Source organism: Meles meles, chromosome 5 (assembly GCF_922984935.1).
Source record: "Meles meles chromosome 5, mMelMel3.1 paternal haplotype, whole genome shotgun sequence".
Classification (NCBI taxonomy): Eukaryota; Metazoa; Chordata; class Mammalia; order Carnivora; family Mustelidae; genus Meles; species Meles meles.
The window spans coordinates 13235524-13254377 of NC_060070.1; the positions used below are offsets into that span (position 1 = coordinate 13235524).

General features: G+C 36.9%; 1 protein-coding gene across 5 annotated transcripts in view; it reads left to right on the forward strand.

Annotated features, from left to right (window-relative positions):
* IPCEF1 (interaction protein for cytohesin exchange factors 1) overlaps nucleotides 1–18854 on the forward strand; it is a 186734-nt gene that overhangs the window by 89264 nt on the left and 78616 nt on the right. For 3 of the 5 annotated variants that reach the window (XM_046006850.1, XM_046006852.1, XM_046006854.1), the window contains one exon: nucleotides 6969–7021. In XM_046006850.1, coding sequence (XP_045862806.1) covers nucleotides 6998–7021 — 24 coding nt within the window. In that variant the 5' untranslated portion in view covers nucleotides 6969–6997. Of the gene's footprint in view, nucleotides 1–6968; nucleotides 7022–9670; nucleotides 9690–17483; nucleotides 17523–18854 lie in introns of those variants that run through there. The other 2 variants (XM_046006853.1, XM_046006851.1) reach the window with 2 other exon arrangements.

An 18854-nucleotide genomic window follows, 5' to 3' on the forward strand; every position in this document is an offset into this window, starting at 1 on the left:
AGATCAAAAGCTTCTGCACAGCAAAGGAAACAGTCAACAAAACAAAGTGACATGATAAATCTTGATAGTAAAAAGATTATATTTCTTTTAAAATATAACCTATGTGATAGAAATAGAACAGAGATTTTGTATGTCATGTATATATATATTTTAAAAAGTCATCTTTGGAGTTTTAATTTTACATTACTCTGTTTTCTTCTCCTGTGGAACTCATATTTTCATTCTACTACTCCATGGGTTTTTATCCCATTATTTTATCTATTATATATAGATATAGATATAGATATAGATATGTAGATATAGATAGATATATTTGCTTCAAAAACTTTCATTGATAAGTTTATTTCAGCAAAAAATACATACTTAAACTGAAATTGATTTATTTTTTTTGTGTGACACAATTCTTTAAGCTATATAAGATTTCATTTGGAGTGGGTTATCATTATAGTTATTATTAGTATGCAATTTGACAAACAACATGAATATGCTATTTTGACAAATAATGGTTAGTGCAAGAGGTACATATTTTTATTGAGAATGCATCATTTAATGAGATATAGATGAGGCTTTTCCCCTAATTATGGAACTACTTATAGGTGAATAATATTTATTGCTGGAATGAAAGAGTTCAGAACAAGTTTTAATCCTTTTGTTGCATTCTATGTATGTGAAGACTTAAAACTGTTTTTCACATAAATAGATGGAAATGAAGCACTTTTGAACCCCTTCCAAGTATATGCCAAATACCCAATGTGATCTATCACAACTGCTTTTAATAATTAACAATCAAAATAGATTTTTCTGTAATTTTGTTGAAAGCAAAAAATTAGAAACCTCTTGATTTATGAAAGTTATTTTTGCCTTGTCATTAGGTTCTTATGCATTTTTAATTCTTGGGAATTATACAGAAATTCTTCATAAAAAAATCCTTTATCAAGACCTATCAGGTAACTACTCCTTCCTTTAACTCTTTTTACTTATGGGCACCTTACTTAAACTGATATTCTCAGGGTTGGGAATAAGGCAAAATTACTATCAAGACACCTTCATCAGTGTCATTATATTTTCATTAATTGCTTTCACTGTGTGCCTTATAAATATATTTATCAAAATCTTGGAACTACGTGTTTAGCTTATCAACATATAGATAACATGTGTGCTGTAACATGGTTAGCCAAGCTGGTTTTCATTATCTAAGCAATAAGTAAACATATTTACATTCGTCTCCATAACCACCATTTCACTTCTTAATTCTTTTGGATTATGACTATGAGCTTTTTGTGGAAGAGGAGAGGCAAGAGTTGAGCTAAATTGTTTTGATGATTCTTCTGCCCCAAATTATCTTCGAATCATTTTGGTGAAATTTTCAATTTCATGTATGTTCACTGCTTCAAGAAATAAAGTACTGAAACTCTAAAATTATTAAGTAAACACTCACATGTAGCCTCTACAATAGCACATCCAGGCCTACGTATCCCTGTCCCCTTATTCTTCCCTGCCCACACCACTGATTGCATATCGTTTCTATGCATTTGCTCTTTGACTCAGAGAAGGCTGACATCAACAGTCTCATTTCCATATCCTGCAGATTGGGAAGGAGAATTCTAGAGGCATCTTCCTGACAGCACTATCCCCCTAACCAAAAAATTTGGAGTTCATAGGTTTTGTTTATCAAAACTCATCTATAGTTTAGTGTTTTTACTAGCTTGTATTTTTAATTCATTTTCTCAACAAGTGTCTGTTGAACTACCTGGTAAACAAAGACTGGGGATACAGTGGTAAATGAGTGAACAAGATAAGACACCGCACCTGCCTTCAGGTAACTTTTACTATACTGGGGAGTCAGGATGAAAGAACTAATTGTAACGTTAATAATTCAGTACAATTATGAGAACTTCTATGAATAAAAGACAACATGCTGTGAGAGCTTGCCAAAGGGGATTGATCTCTCATAAGAACTGTGGAAAGCTTTCTTGACTAAATGGCATTTGGTTTAAGGGCTGAATTAGATGGTACTGATAAACCATCTTGGGTGCGGGCTATTGAAGAGCATGAACAAAGATCCATGTAGAAACATTAAATTAAATTAAATTAAAAAGAAACCCCATGAGTCGGGAAAGAAAGCGACATAGAAATGATCCAAGGTGGGGCTAGAGAGGAGGCAGAAGCCAGGCAGAGCCTTCCTTAATAGATTTTCATGATATTAGTCTTATCTCAAGACTCATTGGCAATTGTAGAGATTTAAGGAAAAAGATGAGTAGTTTAATGGACATTGAAAAACATTGCTCTGGGGGCACCTGTGTGGCTCAGTGGGTTAAAGCCTCTGCCTTCAGCTCAGGTCATGATCTCAGGGTCCTGGGATCGAGCCCCACATCGGGCTCTCTGCTCAGCAGGGAGCCTGCCTTCCACCTCTCTCTCTGCCTACTTGTGATTTCTGTCTGTCAAATAAATTAAAAAAAATTAAAAAACAAAACAAACAAACAAAACCATTGCTCTGGTCAAGAAAGCAAATCAGGACATCAGCTGGGATGTTTCTGCAATGGTCCAAGAGGGAGGTGCCTTTGACAACAGTGGTTGCAATGGGTGTAGATAAGTGAATACACATAAGAGATTGTTAGGGATTAAGGGATACAATATGTACAAGGGAAATATTCCATACGATCAAAGGAAGGCTTGATATGTGTGACTAGAGCAGTGTGTTGTCAACAAACCCCGATGCTTACTGGAAAATTAGAGATGATTTTTTTTTTTTTTGTCTTCCATCATCTTCTGTCATTTCTACCTATTTTACTGTTAGAAATCTGGCTGAGCAAAGGGATTCAGAATTCCACTGAAATAATAATTTTCTGATGGACTGATCTATTAATTAAGAAAAATCATTTTGGTAACTCTTGCCTAAGCTGTGTAGTTAGACCCTGGGGCATGGAGAAGACTGGGTCTTGGCCTCTACATTTGACATTCTCATCGTCCAACCAGGGAGACCTGTCTACAGCATCATGGTACATAGAATACCATGGCCATTAGGAATGATGTCCTGTTGGAGACTTTGGGGGAGTGAGGACAGTACGGTGCTGTTAAGAGAACAGACTGTCATGTCTAGGCTTGAATTTAGAAATATCCATTTACTCACTTCTTCCTCTATGTTGCCTATGTTGTCTCACCTAAGACGTGGGAGTAATAATAGGGGATTATTCTTAGGTAGTTCTAATAATCATATGGCGCAATACAGGAAAATCATCAGTTGGCAGAGGATGTAGTAATGGCTTAATAAATACAATAGATGTAGCTATTCTATTGTTCTAGGGAAGGGGCTGATTAGCCCTTTGAGTCAGGAAAATTACACAGCAAGGCTTTATATCATATTTGAAGGGTATATATAGCTGACCTTTAATAAGTTAGTGCTAAAGAAATAAATGTTTTGTGACAATAAACTAATTTATTGACTATTTATTACATGTTGGGTACTGCTCTGAGTATTATAAAGATATTTTCTAACTTTATTTTTCTCTGAACCTAAGATAGAAATACTATTACTATGTCCATTTCAAAGATGAGAGTCCTGAGGTCCCAAAATGTTTGTTACTTGCCCAATATTACATAGTAAATTGTTAACCTGAGATTTAAATCCAGTTCAGACCAATCCAGAGCTTTGCTCTTAACTTTTAAAAGTTTACAAACTTCTTTACCTGAAAGTGCTATTGAATTCAAACCATCTTTTGCTTATTATGTATTTTCTCAATCCACAGATATTAAAAATGTATTGCTATAAGAAGTAAATAAAATATTTATAGCATTTTATTACAATGCTATTTTTATTTAAAATTTTTTTAATTTTTACTTTATTTTTATTTTTAAAATTTTGACTTTATTTTTTATTTTAAAAATAAATACTTATTGTAGGAAATACATACATATGGGAACAAACAATACATTATTGGTTATTCCAATACTCATAGATGATTACACATTTCACTGTAAATATCTTTAGACATTTTCCCCCAATGTATTGATGTATGGGATGTATGTATATAAACCTATATATATTTTTAATTTAATTTAAAATTTTCAGTGTTCCAAAAATCATTGTTTATGCACCACACCCAATGCTTCATGCAATACGTGCCCTCCGTAATACCCACTACCAGGCTCACCCAACCCCCCCACTCCCATCGTCTCCAAAACCCTCAGTCTGTTTCTCAGAGTCCACAGTCTCTCATGGTTTTTCTCCCCCTCTGATTTCCCCCAACTCACTTCTCCTCTCCATCTCCTAATGTCCTCCGTGTTATTCCTTATGCTCCACAAGTAAGTGAAACCATACAATAATTGACTTTCTCTGCTTGACTTATTTCACTCAGCACAATCTCTTCCAGTCCCGTCCGTGTTGATACAAAAGTCGGGTATTCATCCTTTCTGATGGAGGCATAATACTCCATTGTGTATATATGGACCATATCTTCTTTATCCATTCCTCTGCTGAAGGCATCTTGGCTCTTTCCACAGTTTGGCGACTGCTATGAACATTGGGGTACAGATGGCCCTTCTTTTCACTACATCTATAAACCTAAATTTTCATGATAAAAAGTGAATGGGATCTCCCTGCACATGTTTTTACTTAATTTTTCATTAAGGATATATTATAAAACTCTGCACGTTTGGTACGGTAGTGTGTAGTATAGTTGAGAGCGGATAGTAGAGACTCAGGAAGCATTGGTGGTCACTGATTGTCATCATCATCATCTTGAAAAATCACCCTCCAGCTAGGTTGTAAGACTTTGACGTTCCAACAACACATTCTTTTCAGCACACCTCCACTAAATGGGGCTTCTGTCATGTAACTTTTGTGTGTGTTCATCTTGAAGATTAAAAATGGAATCATGTTGTTTTATTTTGCACTTATTTTATTGCTAATGAGGTTACACATTAGTCATTTGTATTTTTATTTTTTGAAAATTTTCACTTGTTTTTCTATTAGTTTGCCTATTATTTTCTTATTGGTGTCTAAGAATTTTTTTCTATTATGATTTTTTTGAAGGTTTTATTTTAGCTCCAGGTAGTTAACGTACGGTGTTATGTTGGTTTCTGGTGTACAAGATAGTGATTCAGCACTTCCATACACCACTCAGTGCTCCCCACAAGTGCCCTCTGTAATCCCCATCATCTATCTCACCTATCTCCACGCTCACCTCTCCTCTGGGGACCACCAGTTTGGTTTCTATAGTTGAGTCTGTTGCTTGCTATACCTCCGTGTCTGGTTTTTTTTTTTTTTTTTCTCCTTTGCTTGTTTTTTTGTTGCTTAAATTCCACATATGAGTGAAATCATACGGTATTTGTCTTTCTCTGAGTTATTTTGCTTATGGTAATATGCTCTAGTTCCATCCATGTTGCTGCAAGACGTCATTCTCTTTGATGGCTGAGTAATATTCTGTTGTGTACACCACATCTTCCTTATCCGTTCATGGGCATTTGGGCTGTTTCCGTCATTTGGCTATTGTAGATAATGTTGTATAACATTGGGGTGCATGTGTCCCTTTGAATTAGTATTTTTGTATTCTTTGGGTAAATAGGGTAGTCGTATTTTTAATTTTTTGAGGAAATTCTGTACTGTTTTCCAGAGTGGCAACAGCAGTTTGCATTTCTACCAAAAGTGCAGGTTTCTCTTTTCTGCACATCCTTGCCAATGCCTTTTGTTTCTTGTGTTGTTGATTTTAGCCGTTATGACAAGTGTGAGGTGAAGTCTTATTGTCATTTTGATTTGCATTTCCCTGATGATCAGTGATGTTGAGCAACTTTTCATGCCATCTGTAAGTCTTCTTTGGAAGAACATCTATTCTTGTCTTCAGCCCATTTTAAAATTGATTCTTACATATCAAGTATATATTGCAGATATTTTCACCAGCTTGTGATTTGATTTTTACTTAGGCTTTAGTCTATAAATTAATTAATTAATAAAGATTTATTTATTTGAGAGAGAGAGTGAGAGAGAGCGAGAGTGGGGTGAAGGGCAGAGGGAGAAGCAGACCCCCTGAGCAGGAAGCCCAATATGAGACTGGATCCTGGGACTTTGCGATCATGATCTGAGCTGAAGGCAGACATAATCAACTGAACAACCCAGGCGTCCTAGTCTCTTTTAAATAAATAAAAATAAGCAATTAATTTATCAATCATTTTTTATTGTGATCTTTCTCTTTAGTATTTTATAAATAAGTGTTTTATTCATACCTATATAATATGGATATGATGTTTTTGACATTAAAATGGGGGAGCCATTCTTTGAGATTTGGGAAGCATTGGTATAAGGAATAAATTCACACAGGTCATGGATCTATGTCTCGTGTCACTGAAAGAAATTGAAAGTTTCTCTGCATTGGGAAGAGTTTCAGTGGCTGGTGGATGTTTAACAAGTTTCTTTGCTTGTTAGATTCTGAAAATATGAGTTTTTACTTTCATCTGCTTTTCTTGAAACCACAGAACATCTTGTCTTTCAGGTAATCCACTACAAAGTGCAATACATCAAAAGGGGCTCATCTTCATACTAAAGTTGGGACTTCTGAGGCATGGGGATTAGTTACATTTTTGAAATTGTCCAGTTAATACAATCAGAAAAATAATAATGGATTAAATATTTCCACATCTTACACTGTGTTGTTCAATACAAAGAAGAAAATAGTTTTGTTTCTCAAAGATATTTGTTTATATAGAATACAATATTAAGTATGGAGATAATGTGCATGTCTTGCTGTAGACTTAGGGGATACTAGTCAATGTACAGATGAATTCTGGCTTAAATTATGAAGTCAGTTTTAGATATTGGCTTATTGAATTCTGTGTTAAAAGGCCATTTGATGAATTGCTTTTATTGTGAAATTCATCAATCAAAATAGAAATGCCTTTCCCCCTGTCAAAGAGATATATGCTTTTATGAATGCTTTAATTCCTCATTTAACTTAAAAACTTTTTTTCTCTTCTAGCTTTTGTTTCTAACAATTTGACAGCATACATGGCGACTGATGGCAATGCTCTTGTAAGTACCCTTGAGACACCGTGGACTTAAATATTCATTGTCACTTTGAGGAATGAGTAAGAAAAAAAAAAAAAAACAAGTTGATCTTAAGTTTGGGCAGCTATTTCTTGCCCTCCATTTCCTTAGCCACATTGGAATTAAATGATCCTTTGGTGAGGTTTCAGGGTTTCTTAGGATCACCAAGTATTGAAGACTGCTAGCTATTTGCTTTTAAAGATGAGAAACATAGGGGCGCCTGGGTGGCTCAGTGGGTTAAAGCCTCTGCCTTCGGCTCGGGTCATGGTCCCAGGGTCCTGGGATCGAGCCCCACATCGGGCTCTCTTCTCCGCGGAGAGCCTGCTTCCTCCTCTCTCTCTGCCTGCCTCTCTGCCTACTTGTGATTTCTCTCTGTCAAATAAATTATATATATATATATATATATATATATATATATATATATATAAAAGATGAGAAACATAGCTGTGATTTTAACATATGGTACGTAGTGTATCTCCGTGCTTGAGGTCAACTGTGGTATTAGCGCAAACTCTCATGCAACCTCTGTGGGAAACATTCTGCCAATTTATTACACGGACATGGTGGGTTTTTTCAAAAAAATAATTTCACAGCTATAAGTTTGCCTATTTAGGTAAGTCGACTGAGGAAGTATATTACCTTTATTTGACAAGGACTCCTGCGGTGTCAGGAAAAATGAAAAGTTGATGTGGATAACATGTTTCTAATAAGAGGGGGTGTGAGGTAGTGTGGGACTGTATGATGTGCATCCTTTGGCAAATCGAATGACTTCCTGATGGATGCATAGGATGAAGTTTTTAGAGTAGAGCCAAAAGCAGAATCAGAAGTGGGGTGTGGGAAGAATATAGTAGGGACTTCCTGCCAAATAGGGGGCATGGCCATGGTTTCCCTATGCAAATTAGGAAATGGATATCAAGGCAGGTTAGGAATAGTGATGGAGAAATTGAACTGGATGGCTCCTGGAAGGGACAGCTTACTAAAAAGCAGGGAAGCTGATTAATTCTCTGCTTCGTTAACAATTTTACATCCCAGAAATAGAGAAAACAATGAGAGCCCTTTGATTCTGATGTTAATTTTAAATGAGGAGGAAAAACTTGTTAGTGATGAAAATGGTAGAAACTTTGGGAGACAGGACTGCAGAAAACTAAAAATGAAAACACAAATTATAGTCAGTTATGTACCCTGGGAAATTTGCCATCTAAAAATTGCAGAAAAGGAAAATGTGATCCCTTGGACACAAATGGGTAGGTGTTGTTTGATCATGGAAATGTGAATCATCGTGATGAAGATAAAGAAGAGGAACAATAAAGAGCATAAATGCAGCTGCGGTGGGAGCCTTGGCCAGGGTGAGACATGAAGGCATAGCACTGGGTGTTAAAGGTGGGTCCTGTGGTCAAGGGCCAAAGAAAGTGGGTATCACAGATTTGTCAGTTAGGAACACTGAAGTTTACATTCCTGAAAATTTATAAAAAATTTTTTAAAAAATGCATATGATTATAAGTACATGTGTATATGTTATATGAAGCAAAGAAATGGAAAGGGAGAATTAGAATGGTTGAGAAAAGTAATGGATGGTTTAATTTTTATTCTGTTTGCTTATCCTGCTGAAAGAATGTAGTGTTCCAACTGGAAGGAGTTCATCATGTATGTTTAAGAAGAAATGAAAACTAAGATAATAAGAGAGCACCTAAGCACTTTAATGGATTCATTCATTCATTCGTTCATTCAAACATTCATTTAATGTTCAATGTTTACCTTTCCTGACTCTATCATGTATAAACCATTATACTATGTAGGACCTGGAAATGGAAATATTATTTGAAATAAGTTCAAATCTCCACATCCTAAGGCAAGTAAAACCCTAGCTATTGGAACAGCCCGTAGATGTGATAACCAAAGGACTAACATATAATTTCCCATATAATTTCCAACCCAGAGCCAATACTGCTATAATATGTAACCTGCTTTCCTTGGACCTGGGTGCAGGTGGATTCTGTCCTTACTGGTGGAAACTCAGGCTATTTATGGGTCTTTTTCATTTCCTCAGTCATCCTCCCCACCTAAGTCAATCAGCTCAGTTTTCCTTGTGTGCCTATTTACCTGTTATTTTGATCTCATAGTCATCAGTGTGTAGGTATATAGCTAAACATCTCTCTTAAGCATTTCTTCTAGCTGCTTTTCAGTGGTTACCCTACTTTATATTTCCATTCAGAAAATTAGTTCAATTTTCTGCCGTCATTTGTTCTCCAAATAAAATGTAGCACAGGAGACCTATTTTTATGCTGGATAGTTTCAGGAGGCTCGACACATTTGACCTAATCACATCCCGAATTACACTTCATTTCCACTCACCTAACATTGACTGTGCTCTGTGTGCTGAGCACTCTGCTTGCTGCTTATGATGAGGAGCTTACCATGTGCAGGGAGAGGGCAATACTTTAAAGACAGTTTTTTTTTTTTTTTAATTCTCGCTTGCTAGTTATTGAGGTTGCTATGGTAAATGGTACTAGTAAAACTGCTCAAGAAACTAAATTCGAAGCATTTGAAATTTTATTATGTGTGTGGTAGAAGAACATTTTTTTTTTCCATTAAGCTGAGTTGTTTGAAGGTAACAGCAGAATTTTCAGAGCAAAAGCTTCACATAGAACCAGAGGTATTGACTCACCAAGTTCTGTCAGTTTTGCCTTCTTCATATTTCCCCACCTTCGCAGACATGACCCTTGCTCTTCCCTCTGCCCACTAGCTTCTTGCCTTTGCACCTGCCCCCTCTGACCCACCGTGCGACAGCCAGAGTGAACTTTCTTACACACAGATCTGATTGTGCCACTTGCCTACTGACATCTGTTTAGTGGCTTCCCATTAGCTATTGGATAAACCTTTGATTTTCAAACATAATTTACAAGGCCCTGCGTGGTGTAACTTCACTACTCTGAACGTGGTTATGTCCCAACACTCGGGGGTCCATGCCTTCCTGCTCACTCCTGCATCTCTGTATTAGACCCTCCTATGCTCAGGTCTTCATCTTTCTGGATTTGTTTTTATCAATGTGTGGGGTACCTCCCCTGAGTCCCCAGGTTTGGGTAATGGCACTTCCATGTGGACCTCAATATCCTTGTTTGATTCCCTCTTTTCTGCCTTTGACTGGAAGCTGTGTGAGAGCTTGCTAGCCACTGAATCTCCGGTCCTTGGCTCCAAGTAATTGTGCAATAACTGGTGGTTGAATAAACAAAAGCCATAATTTATTATGACTGAAAGAAAGAATTAGCATAATCGTCTTTAGGATCTAGGTCATAGCTTGTTGGGAAATCTTCAACATAATGATTAGATTTGGTACAATCCCTAAACATCTCTAAAAATCCTTCTGTGTAGTCCTTGATATTTATAAGGCTTTCCATACATCACCGTGTGGTGATAAGAAAGTATTATACCCTAAATCAGTATTTTTTTAAAAGATTTTATTTATTTATTTGACAGACAGAGATCACAAGTAGGCAGAGAAGCAGGCAGAGAGAGAGGAAGGGAAGCAGGCTCCCCACTGAGCAGAGAGCCCGATGCAGGGCCTGATTCCAGGACTTTGGGATCATGACCCAAGCCAAAGGCTCTCTGCTTTATTAAGCAGAGAGGCTTAAGTGGGTTAAAGCTTCAACCCACTGAGCCACCAGGTGCCTCTACGCTAAATCAGTATTGCTTAGTTTTCTTTAATGATTAGTTTCTCACTAAAATAAAGAAATAGATGAATAAACACATAAACAAGTAACAACTAGTATATATGAATCCTAAAGGCTTAATTAAGAAAGTTCTCTGTTCTCAGATCTTAGTAACAATGTTATAGTTAAGAAAGGAAAACAGCCTTAACTTAAAGATGACGAGGCTCAGAGGGAATGTGACAGACTGCCTCTTTTACTGTCATACGACATTCTTTTACCTAAAGCTACTGAGAATTCTTACTTTCAGAGATGGCTTTCGTGAGGAAGGAATGATCAGATTTATCTGTGATTAAAAACCTGATGACAGTGATTTCTCAAGAATTATTTTAAATAAAATTAATATATTAAATGTTCACAAATATTTAATAATTAATAATAAATATATATTAACATAAATTAAAATTAAATCAAATGTCAAGGGAAAACTTTCCTGAAACAAAAGTCGTTGCTTATAAATCATGGTAACTGTGCTCAGTTTTTGTGCTTAATGAGGACAGGCTCATTGAATGTGAAGGGACATTTACTTCCGGTGCTATGGCTGTGTTATCTGCTATTGCCTGGACTGCCGTCTGTGGGTTGGCTGGTCTAACAGCAAAACTATTATTGAGTTTCCTTCACAAGAAAGCTGCGCTTTCATTACGTACACATCGTGTATTGCCTGGTTGTTGTGTACTGTGTGGGGTGAACCACCTGGAAATGATTCCAGTCCCCATGGGAAGCTGTCGGCTCCTCCAACTCTATGCCTGTGGTGTATGTCTCAGGGATGTGGGGATAATTCAGGGTTGAAGTGAGGAATTTATTTTTCACATTTTTGATCAACTAAAAAGAGCTCACATTTTGGCAGCTTGTTTTTTAGGCTACATGAACATAATGCTGTGTTAAAATGGCTTTGCCAATGCTGTTGTGCATAAGCCTGACATATAGATCAGAGCTCCGGGGCTGTTTAACACATTTGCTGTTCCAAGTAGGACTTCCAGCAGAGCAGTGCCAGACAGCTGTCTGGGGAATAGACTCCTGGGTAGGGTCTTGGTAGCTGCCACTGGAAAATTTCATCCCTCTTACAAGTCCCCCTCCTCCACCCCATGCATTCTTATTTCTTTGGTTTTAGATTCTTAGTATTTGGAGGATATGGTTAAAACATGCTGGGGAAAGCTGCGATAGTTTTTGAGGAAATGGTATTTTAGATAAAAGTAGAGATCTGGTTAACACAAGTTTGTTTTACCTAGAAGGAAATAGCAAGGATCAACACTTCAGGTGAGTTCAGATTGAGTGTCAATCAATCCCAGAAGCTTTTCTCTGTGCATGTGGAGTTTGGGGGTGAGGAAGGTATTGGAGCAATCTTACGCTGCTTAACTCTGCTGGTGTTATAAAAAGTAGTCAAGCAGTCGATGGCGTTCTGGATACTTGTTAAATCTCTACTTGTGCCAAGACTACTAGACAGGCATCATATGAAGTAAAAATTGACCTAAAACATAGTTCATCTTTTGGTAAACATTTATTGAGTACTCCCTGTGTGTCAGACATAGAGCCAAGTGCTAGGTTTTGAAGTCAGGACATGTTCAAGAACATCAATTCTACTTTAAAGTCTTGGCCAGTCATTGAATCTTCAGAGTTGCAGCCATTCAACTACAGAGCTGATGAAAGATATGAAAACTTGAAGAAGCAACATTAACAGGGACAGTAACTGAGCAAATGTGTGAACTAAGGGAAAGGACCTGTCTGAGCTTACTCACAGGTTCTGGGTTGGACCATCGAGTGGGTAGGGTTACCATCATGTATGTACCACACCGATATATAAGCAGATAAATTATAATATCCACTTCAGAGCATCAGGAAAGTGTTGTGGAATATAGGAGACAGAATAAATAAGCAAAGTAACATAGAGTTAAACAGTAGACTTAGTAGCCAACTGGCCTTGCTTTGCTACTTGTTAAATTTGATCTAAGGAGATGTTACTTAACTATACTGAGATGAGGTTTCTCATTTGTGGAATGGAAGATAGAAACAGCACCTATCATGAATATTTTTGGGAGATATGAATCAGTTATTACAATGACTACAAATAAAGATCACTGCATGAATATAAGATTCTTATAGGAGCTAACTGCTAAGTCAGGGAAGGCCTCATGGTGGAGGTGGCATTTGAATTGAGTCAGAAAAGATGAGAAAGTCTTAATCAGATGAAAAATGGAATAAGGAATGAAGTATTCAAAAGTATGGAGTTGTGAAAGTACTGACATTTCTACATAATAGAATAAAGTTTAAAGTGCCAGAAAAGGAAATGAATGGATGTCTTTTTGGTATATTAAGGCTACTATGGAAAGGGAATTTCTTGTCATTTGAACTGTGATAGACTCTTTCAAGATAGACTCTTAATAACGAATGACTGACTTCCATCCATTACTGGTCCTGTGAATTCACACTTTGATATTCCATTCTGTTGGAAACAGAGCAATGCTAGACAAAGAGAAACATGGAAAGCCAAAAAAAGCACAGATCAGTTCAACAATACAATAATTATCTCTGTGGATCAGAAGTGAAAAGCAGCTAACAAGACTGAAGCTATGGGCCTAATGGGTACCTCGTCTGGAAGTGAGAAGTAGTTTGCCTCCTGCCCTGGATTAAGGGGGTAAAAAAATGCTCCACTAAATATGAGGGGAGCCATATTCATTTCTTGGTGATAAGTAAATTGGGGTTCCCCTAATTGTGAAAGGGGCTAAAGATGAAAACATTTGTCAAACCAGTGCATGGGGTTTTGCAATTAGCTCCCTAAAGGTTAGGGAGGGAGGAGACAGGGACACAACTTCAAAATCAGGAGCCAAAACTAGTCACCAGCTAGGTCTGTGACTGGATATGCAAGATACATTATGTTCACCTCAGGACATGACGGTAGGAAAGATTCTGCACCCAGTAGAGTTAATCTCCAAACTGATAAAGAGGGAGCTATGGGTACAGTGGAGGGGGTGGTGGGATTACAGAATATCAAGGATGATAAGTATATATTAAAAGAGTGAAAAGATAGATCACATACAAAGACTGGCAGACTCATAGCAGTGATTTCATTAATGTAATAAATGAGAGAAGACAGATGATCAGAATCTTCAAAGTGTCAGATGAAAAAAAAATGTTATTTTTTTCCCAGAGTCCAGAATCCCTCGTGGTTTGTCTTCTCTAATTTCTTCCCATTCAGTTTTCCCTCCCTTCCCCTGTGGTCGTCCATACTATTCCTTTTGTTCCATATATGAGTGAACACATATGATAAATGTCTTTGTCTGCTTGACTTATTTCACTTAGCATAATCCCCTCTAGTTCCATCCATGTTGATGCAAATGGTAGGTATTCATCCTTTCTGATGGCTAATACTCCATTGTATATATGAACCACATCTTCTTTATCCATTCATCTACTGAAGGACATATCAGCTCCTTCCATAGTTTGACTGTTGTGGACATTGTTGTTATGAACTATTTTTTAAAAATTTTAAGGAGTTATTTGTTTATTTGAGAAAGAAAGGGAGCAGGGGGAAGGTCAGAGTGAGATGGAGAGAGAGAATCTCAAGCAGACTCTCCACGGAGATTGGATCTCAATGCAGGCTTGATCCCATGACCCTGAGATCATGACGTGAGCTGAAATTGAGAGTCAGACACTTGACCCACTGAACCACCCATGCACCCCTTGATATTATTTTTAAAGTAATAAAACATAAATACAGTTGTGTTTTCCTACTGATGCCTTCTTTTTACTATTTCTGTGTCATTCACCCCAGGTTACATTGTGGTGTTTACCATTCCTATGCAATTTTAGTACTTATAAGAAACATTTAACAGTACTACAAACAATAGCATTAATATAGACATTTAATTTTCAATATAGTGTTTCTGAGAATGTTTTCCTTGCAGCTCTAGTTCTGCTAGAGCACAGCAGTAAATGAGAGTGACACTGTTTATCCACTCACATACCCACACACGTTCAACTTCCTACAGTTGTGCTGGACCACCACCATGTTGCAATTAACACTGTCTGTGACTTCCGTTGTGCCTCCAGGCTTGTGGTTCTTTGGGCTTCAGTATATATCTGCGAGCGGGTCTTTCTCTCTTAGATCAGCAGCATTTGATGGTTTGAACTCACCTTTCTTCTGAAACTCTTCCTCACTCCTGTAACCTCCCCTCTGATTTTCTTTATCTTTTCATTGGCTCTTCTGCTCAGTGTAACAAATTGGGCCTCCTTCAGATTCTGACTTCAGTACTTTGTCATTCTACACACATGAGTGATCTCATCCCAGCTCCCGTTTTCTACTCTCTATGCATGGATGATTCCCAATTTTATATCTTTATTCCAGATTTTCTCCAAATCCCAGACCCTTAAGTACAATACATACAGAGCATTTCCACTTGGATGCCTCAGATGTACATCACATTCGATGTTTACTACCGAGCTCGTATATTTAAAACTATGCTGTCTATATTGCTGTCATTTATTCAATTATTTTAGCTAGAAACTCCAGGATTTTCCCTGGCATTCCAGTCTCCCTCACTTTCTACATTCTCACTTTTCCTCTTCCTCACCCTCCTCTTCCAACCTCTGCTCACTTCTCTGGCTCCTTCTCCCCTCTTTCCTTCCCCCCTTCTTCTCCCCTTCTTCCTAGTCACCCTGCTTTCATTCCTTTCCTTCATACTCTAGTCCTTGCTTTCCTGTCCTACTCCTTTATATAACATCAACAACAAACACAGAAATATCATTCAGAGGCTACCACATTGCAAGTTTTATTCTTGAAATAAATATCTTCATGTTACCATTTACTTTTGTGACTTTGCACAAAATCCTGAACCCAATTTCTTCAATTTTCTTCTTCTTTAAGATGTGGATAAGAATAGCACCTAAACCACAATAATTGTGAAGATTCAATCCTGGTATTTGCAAAAAGATTCAGGACCGTGCAGGCACATGGCAAACATTATATATCTTCCAGCTGTCATTGTTTTCTACTACTGTCTACTATTATTAGAATGTCTATTGTCTGTCTCCATTTTTCACTAGAGATTTTCATTTCACATGAATTATTAAGTAATATTTAAGGTGTTTAGTCTTCTGAAAAAAAGAAATGAGATTTTCATGAATTTTCTCAGGTAAAATTTTAATAATTGAAAGCTTTAAAATTCCCTTTATAAAGTTGAGTTTAATTTTCCAGGAAGGAGAAAAGATCTTTGTGGGAAAGAGCCATTTGTGGAGAAACGTTCCTAACAGCTCTGTCAGCTGGAATTGACTTGACTGTAAAATATTTACAAATTTTGTGGCTTGGTTAAAGTATTGGTAGCTTGAAATTGACAATGATGTGAGGCTTCAAACCATGGAAACTGGTAAATGCTACAAATCAGGGCCCATTAACTAGCATATCACTGTATAGTTTTGCTAAAGACCAGGATCATTAGGAAGTTTCATGGAAAAAGAAACCATCTTACTTTGGGTTTTGGTATATCATGGGGGTAAATTGTACCTGCAAGATTTACCAATTACCATATAGATTAGAAGTCACTGTACTAATTACCCTGTCACTTGGGTGTTAGCATCATCATTCAACATCAAAGGAGCTCCCTTTTTATATTTTATACTTGTTCCTTTGCATGTTTATCTGTGTTTTTAAATGATTAATAAACAAATGAATTTTTGTAACCATTTTATATAATAAAATTGTTTTCCAGTAGAAAAGAAATATATATATTTCTTTTTTTAAGAAAAAATTTTAAAAGAAATTTAAAAAAAATTTAAAAGAAAAAAATTCTTTTTTAAGAAAAAAGAAATATATATATATTTTTAAAGATTTTATTTATTTATTTGACAGAGATCAAAAGTAGGCAGAGAGGCAGGCAGAGTGAGAGAGAGGGGGAAGCAGGCTCCCCGCTGAGGAGAGAGCCCAATGTGGGGCTGGATTCCAGGACCCTAAAATTGTAACCTGAGCCGAAGGCAGAGGCTTAATCCACTGAGCTACCCAGGTGCCCCAGAAATATATATTTAAAAGAAAAATTTGCCCCATATTTTAGGACCAAGTTAGTGTAAATTCAGAATTTAGAGTAATTCTTCACTTTTACCCACAGCATCCCAATGGGAAGATTTTACTAGGCTCTGGATACTTGTTATGATAATGAATTATAATTCCTTTTTTGAAAAACTATCTCATAAATTGCTCAACTGGCAGCTTGGCTTTTTTTCACTTACTTAGTGAAAAAAACCACACCGTAAGATCTTTTTGAAACGGACTAGTTCGTGGGTTCCACTTCCTGTTGTGAGGAGTAAGATGTATCTTAAACTCACTGAAGTTCTCAAGATTGTTTTCATTCTCTCATGTAAACCAAGGTAGGTTTCAAATTCATATACACCAAATGAAACTGAAACTCCTGATGATTTGTTATTTCTATAATATATACTTTGTTTCTGGTCGGGGGAAACAGTTCGAACAGTTAATATAGATTTTATAATAATTTGTCTTAGGGAAGTATTGTCAGAGGAGGGTATACTCAATGACTAAACTCCTTTACCCTCCTTAAAAATCCTTTTTTGGTGTTAGGTGCTCACCATCCTTCTGCCTGGAGCGCCCACTCTCACCCAGCCTAGGCACAAGAATCTAGCTAACACTGAGGGCTGGTCTTGGCAAAATTGGGACAAAACCTAGTTTCATTTGGGCTTTCTCTGGAGCCAGCCCTAAGTTTGGATGCAGGATCTGGAGTGCTCTCAATCCCACTGGAGCTCAGAAGGGGGAGATGGAGGAAATTCACTGGTTCTCGGTGAGGCAAGATGGTCTGAGTGCTGCCTCCCTTCACAGGTTCTACAATTCTTCTCTTGACACTTTCCTTTCTTTTGTTCTTCTGAGAGTTGCTATTTTTGTATGGACCAGTGTGATTCACCTTGTTCTTCTGGGGCCAGAACCATTTGGGAATGCTTTTGTTCCCACATCTAAATTTATTTACTCTCTTCTCTGCCTTTAGTCCTGGCTCTCACCTAAGTTTTAACTGTCCAAATGATATATGTATTTGAGATAAAATTTTTGAATAGGTACTAACTGATTTCCCTGATCTCAGATAATTGCATAGTAAAAAGACCCCAGGAGACCACTTGAGAGAATGGTGGGAATTTTAGTCCAAGATGCAAGTCAGGGTGGGAGATGTTCAGGGAACTGGAGCTGAGACCAGGACCTTGGGGTCATCCTATGCTTAAATTTTAGTCACATGTCATGACTAATAAATCTATTCTTGCCTAAAAATTAGGGCAGTTACTGCCTTTGTTATGTCTTGTGTCTTGCAAGGATGGATTGTTGATGACTTCAGGGATAAAATTTTATTCTAACATTTGTAAAATAAAAAGTCAGTGTGAGATTTCCCAGGAAATATAATTTAAGCACATTAACTTTATCAACATTGCTGAAGGAAATACAAGTCTTACTTATTCCAAAAATGCTGAAACTTTTATTTATTAGTATGAAGTATTTGCTTATATCTGTAATAATACAATGTTTTTTAGTTTTTGGAGCCTTTTCATATACAATCTTGTTGAATATCTATGACACGCATAGGATTAGAATTATTAGAAATATCTTGCTTTTGCAGATGAGGAAGTGGGTTCTTAGTGGTAAATCAACTTTTCCCTGCATAATAACAGCTACTAATTATGACAGCAAGGAGTTGATTTCAGGCCTCTGGATTTACAAATCCCACCCCTTTACCCCTATATCATATTCCCTCTTCACACATATAGAACCATCTACAATAGCTGGTAGATCGATAGTTAACTATGTAGAATATAGTAGCCAAGTGCCTCTACAGTAACATTAGACAATGTCGTTATGATTACATGCCAACTATGAGAGCAGCTCTGCAATTATGCACAGTGTTTTCAAATTCTCTACTTGTAAACATATAAGATTAAGTCTTTTAAATCTGAGTAAATTCAGCTTAGATATTGTGGAAAAAAAGTGAAACTTCTTTAATCTAAAATGTCTCTATGCACACACATACACAAGGTCATTTGAAAGCATTTTTTGGTTGCTGTTATCTATTTTTGCTGATAGTCTGATCTGACACAAATTGTTTAAAGTGTATTGTGAAAGATGTGTACTTCAC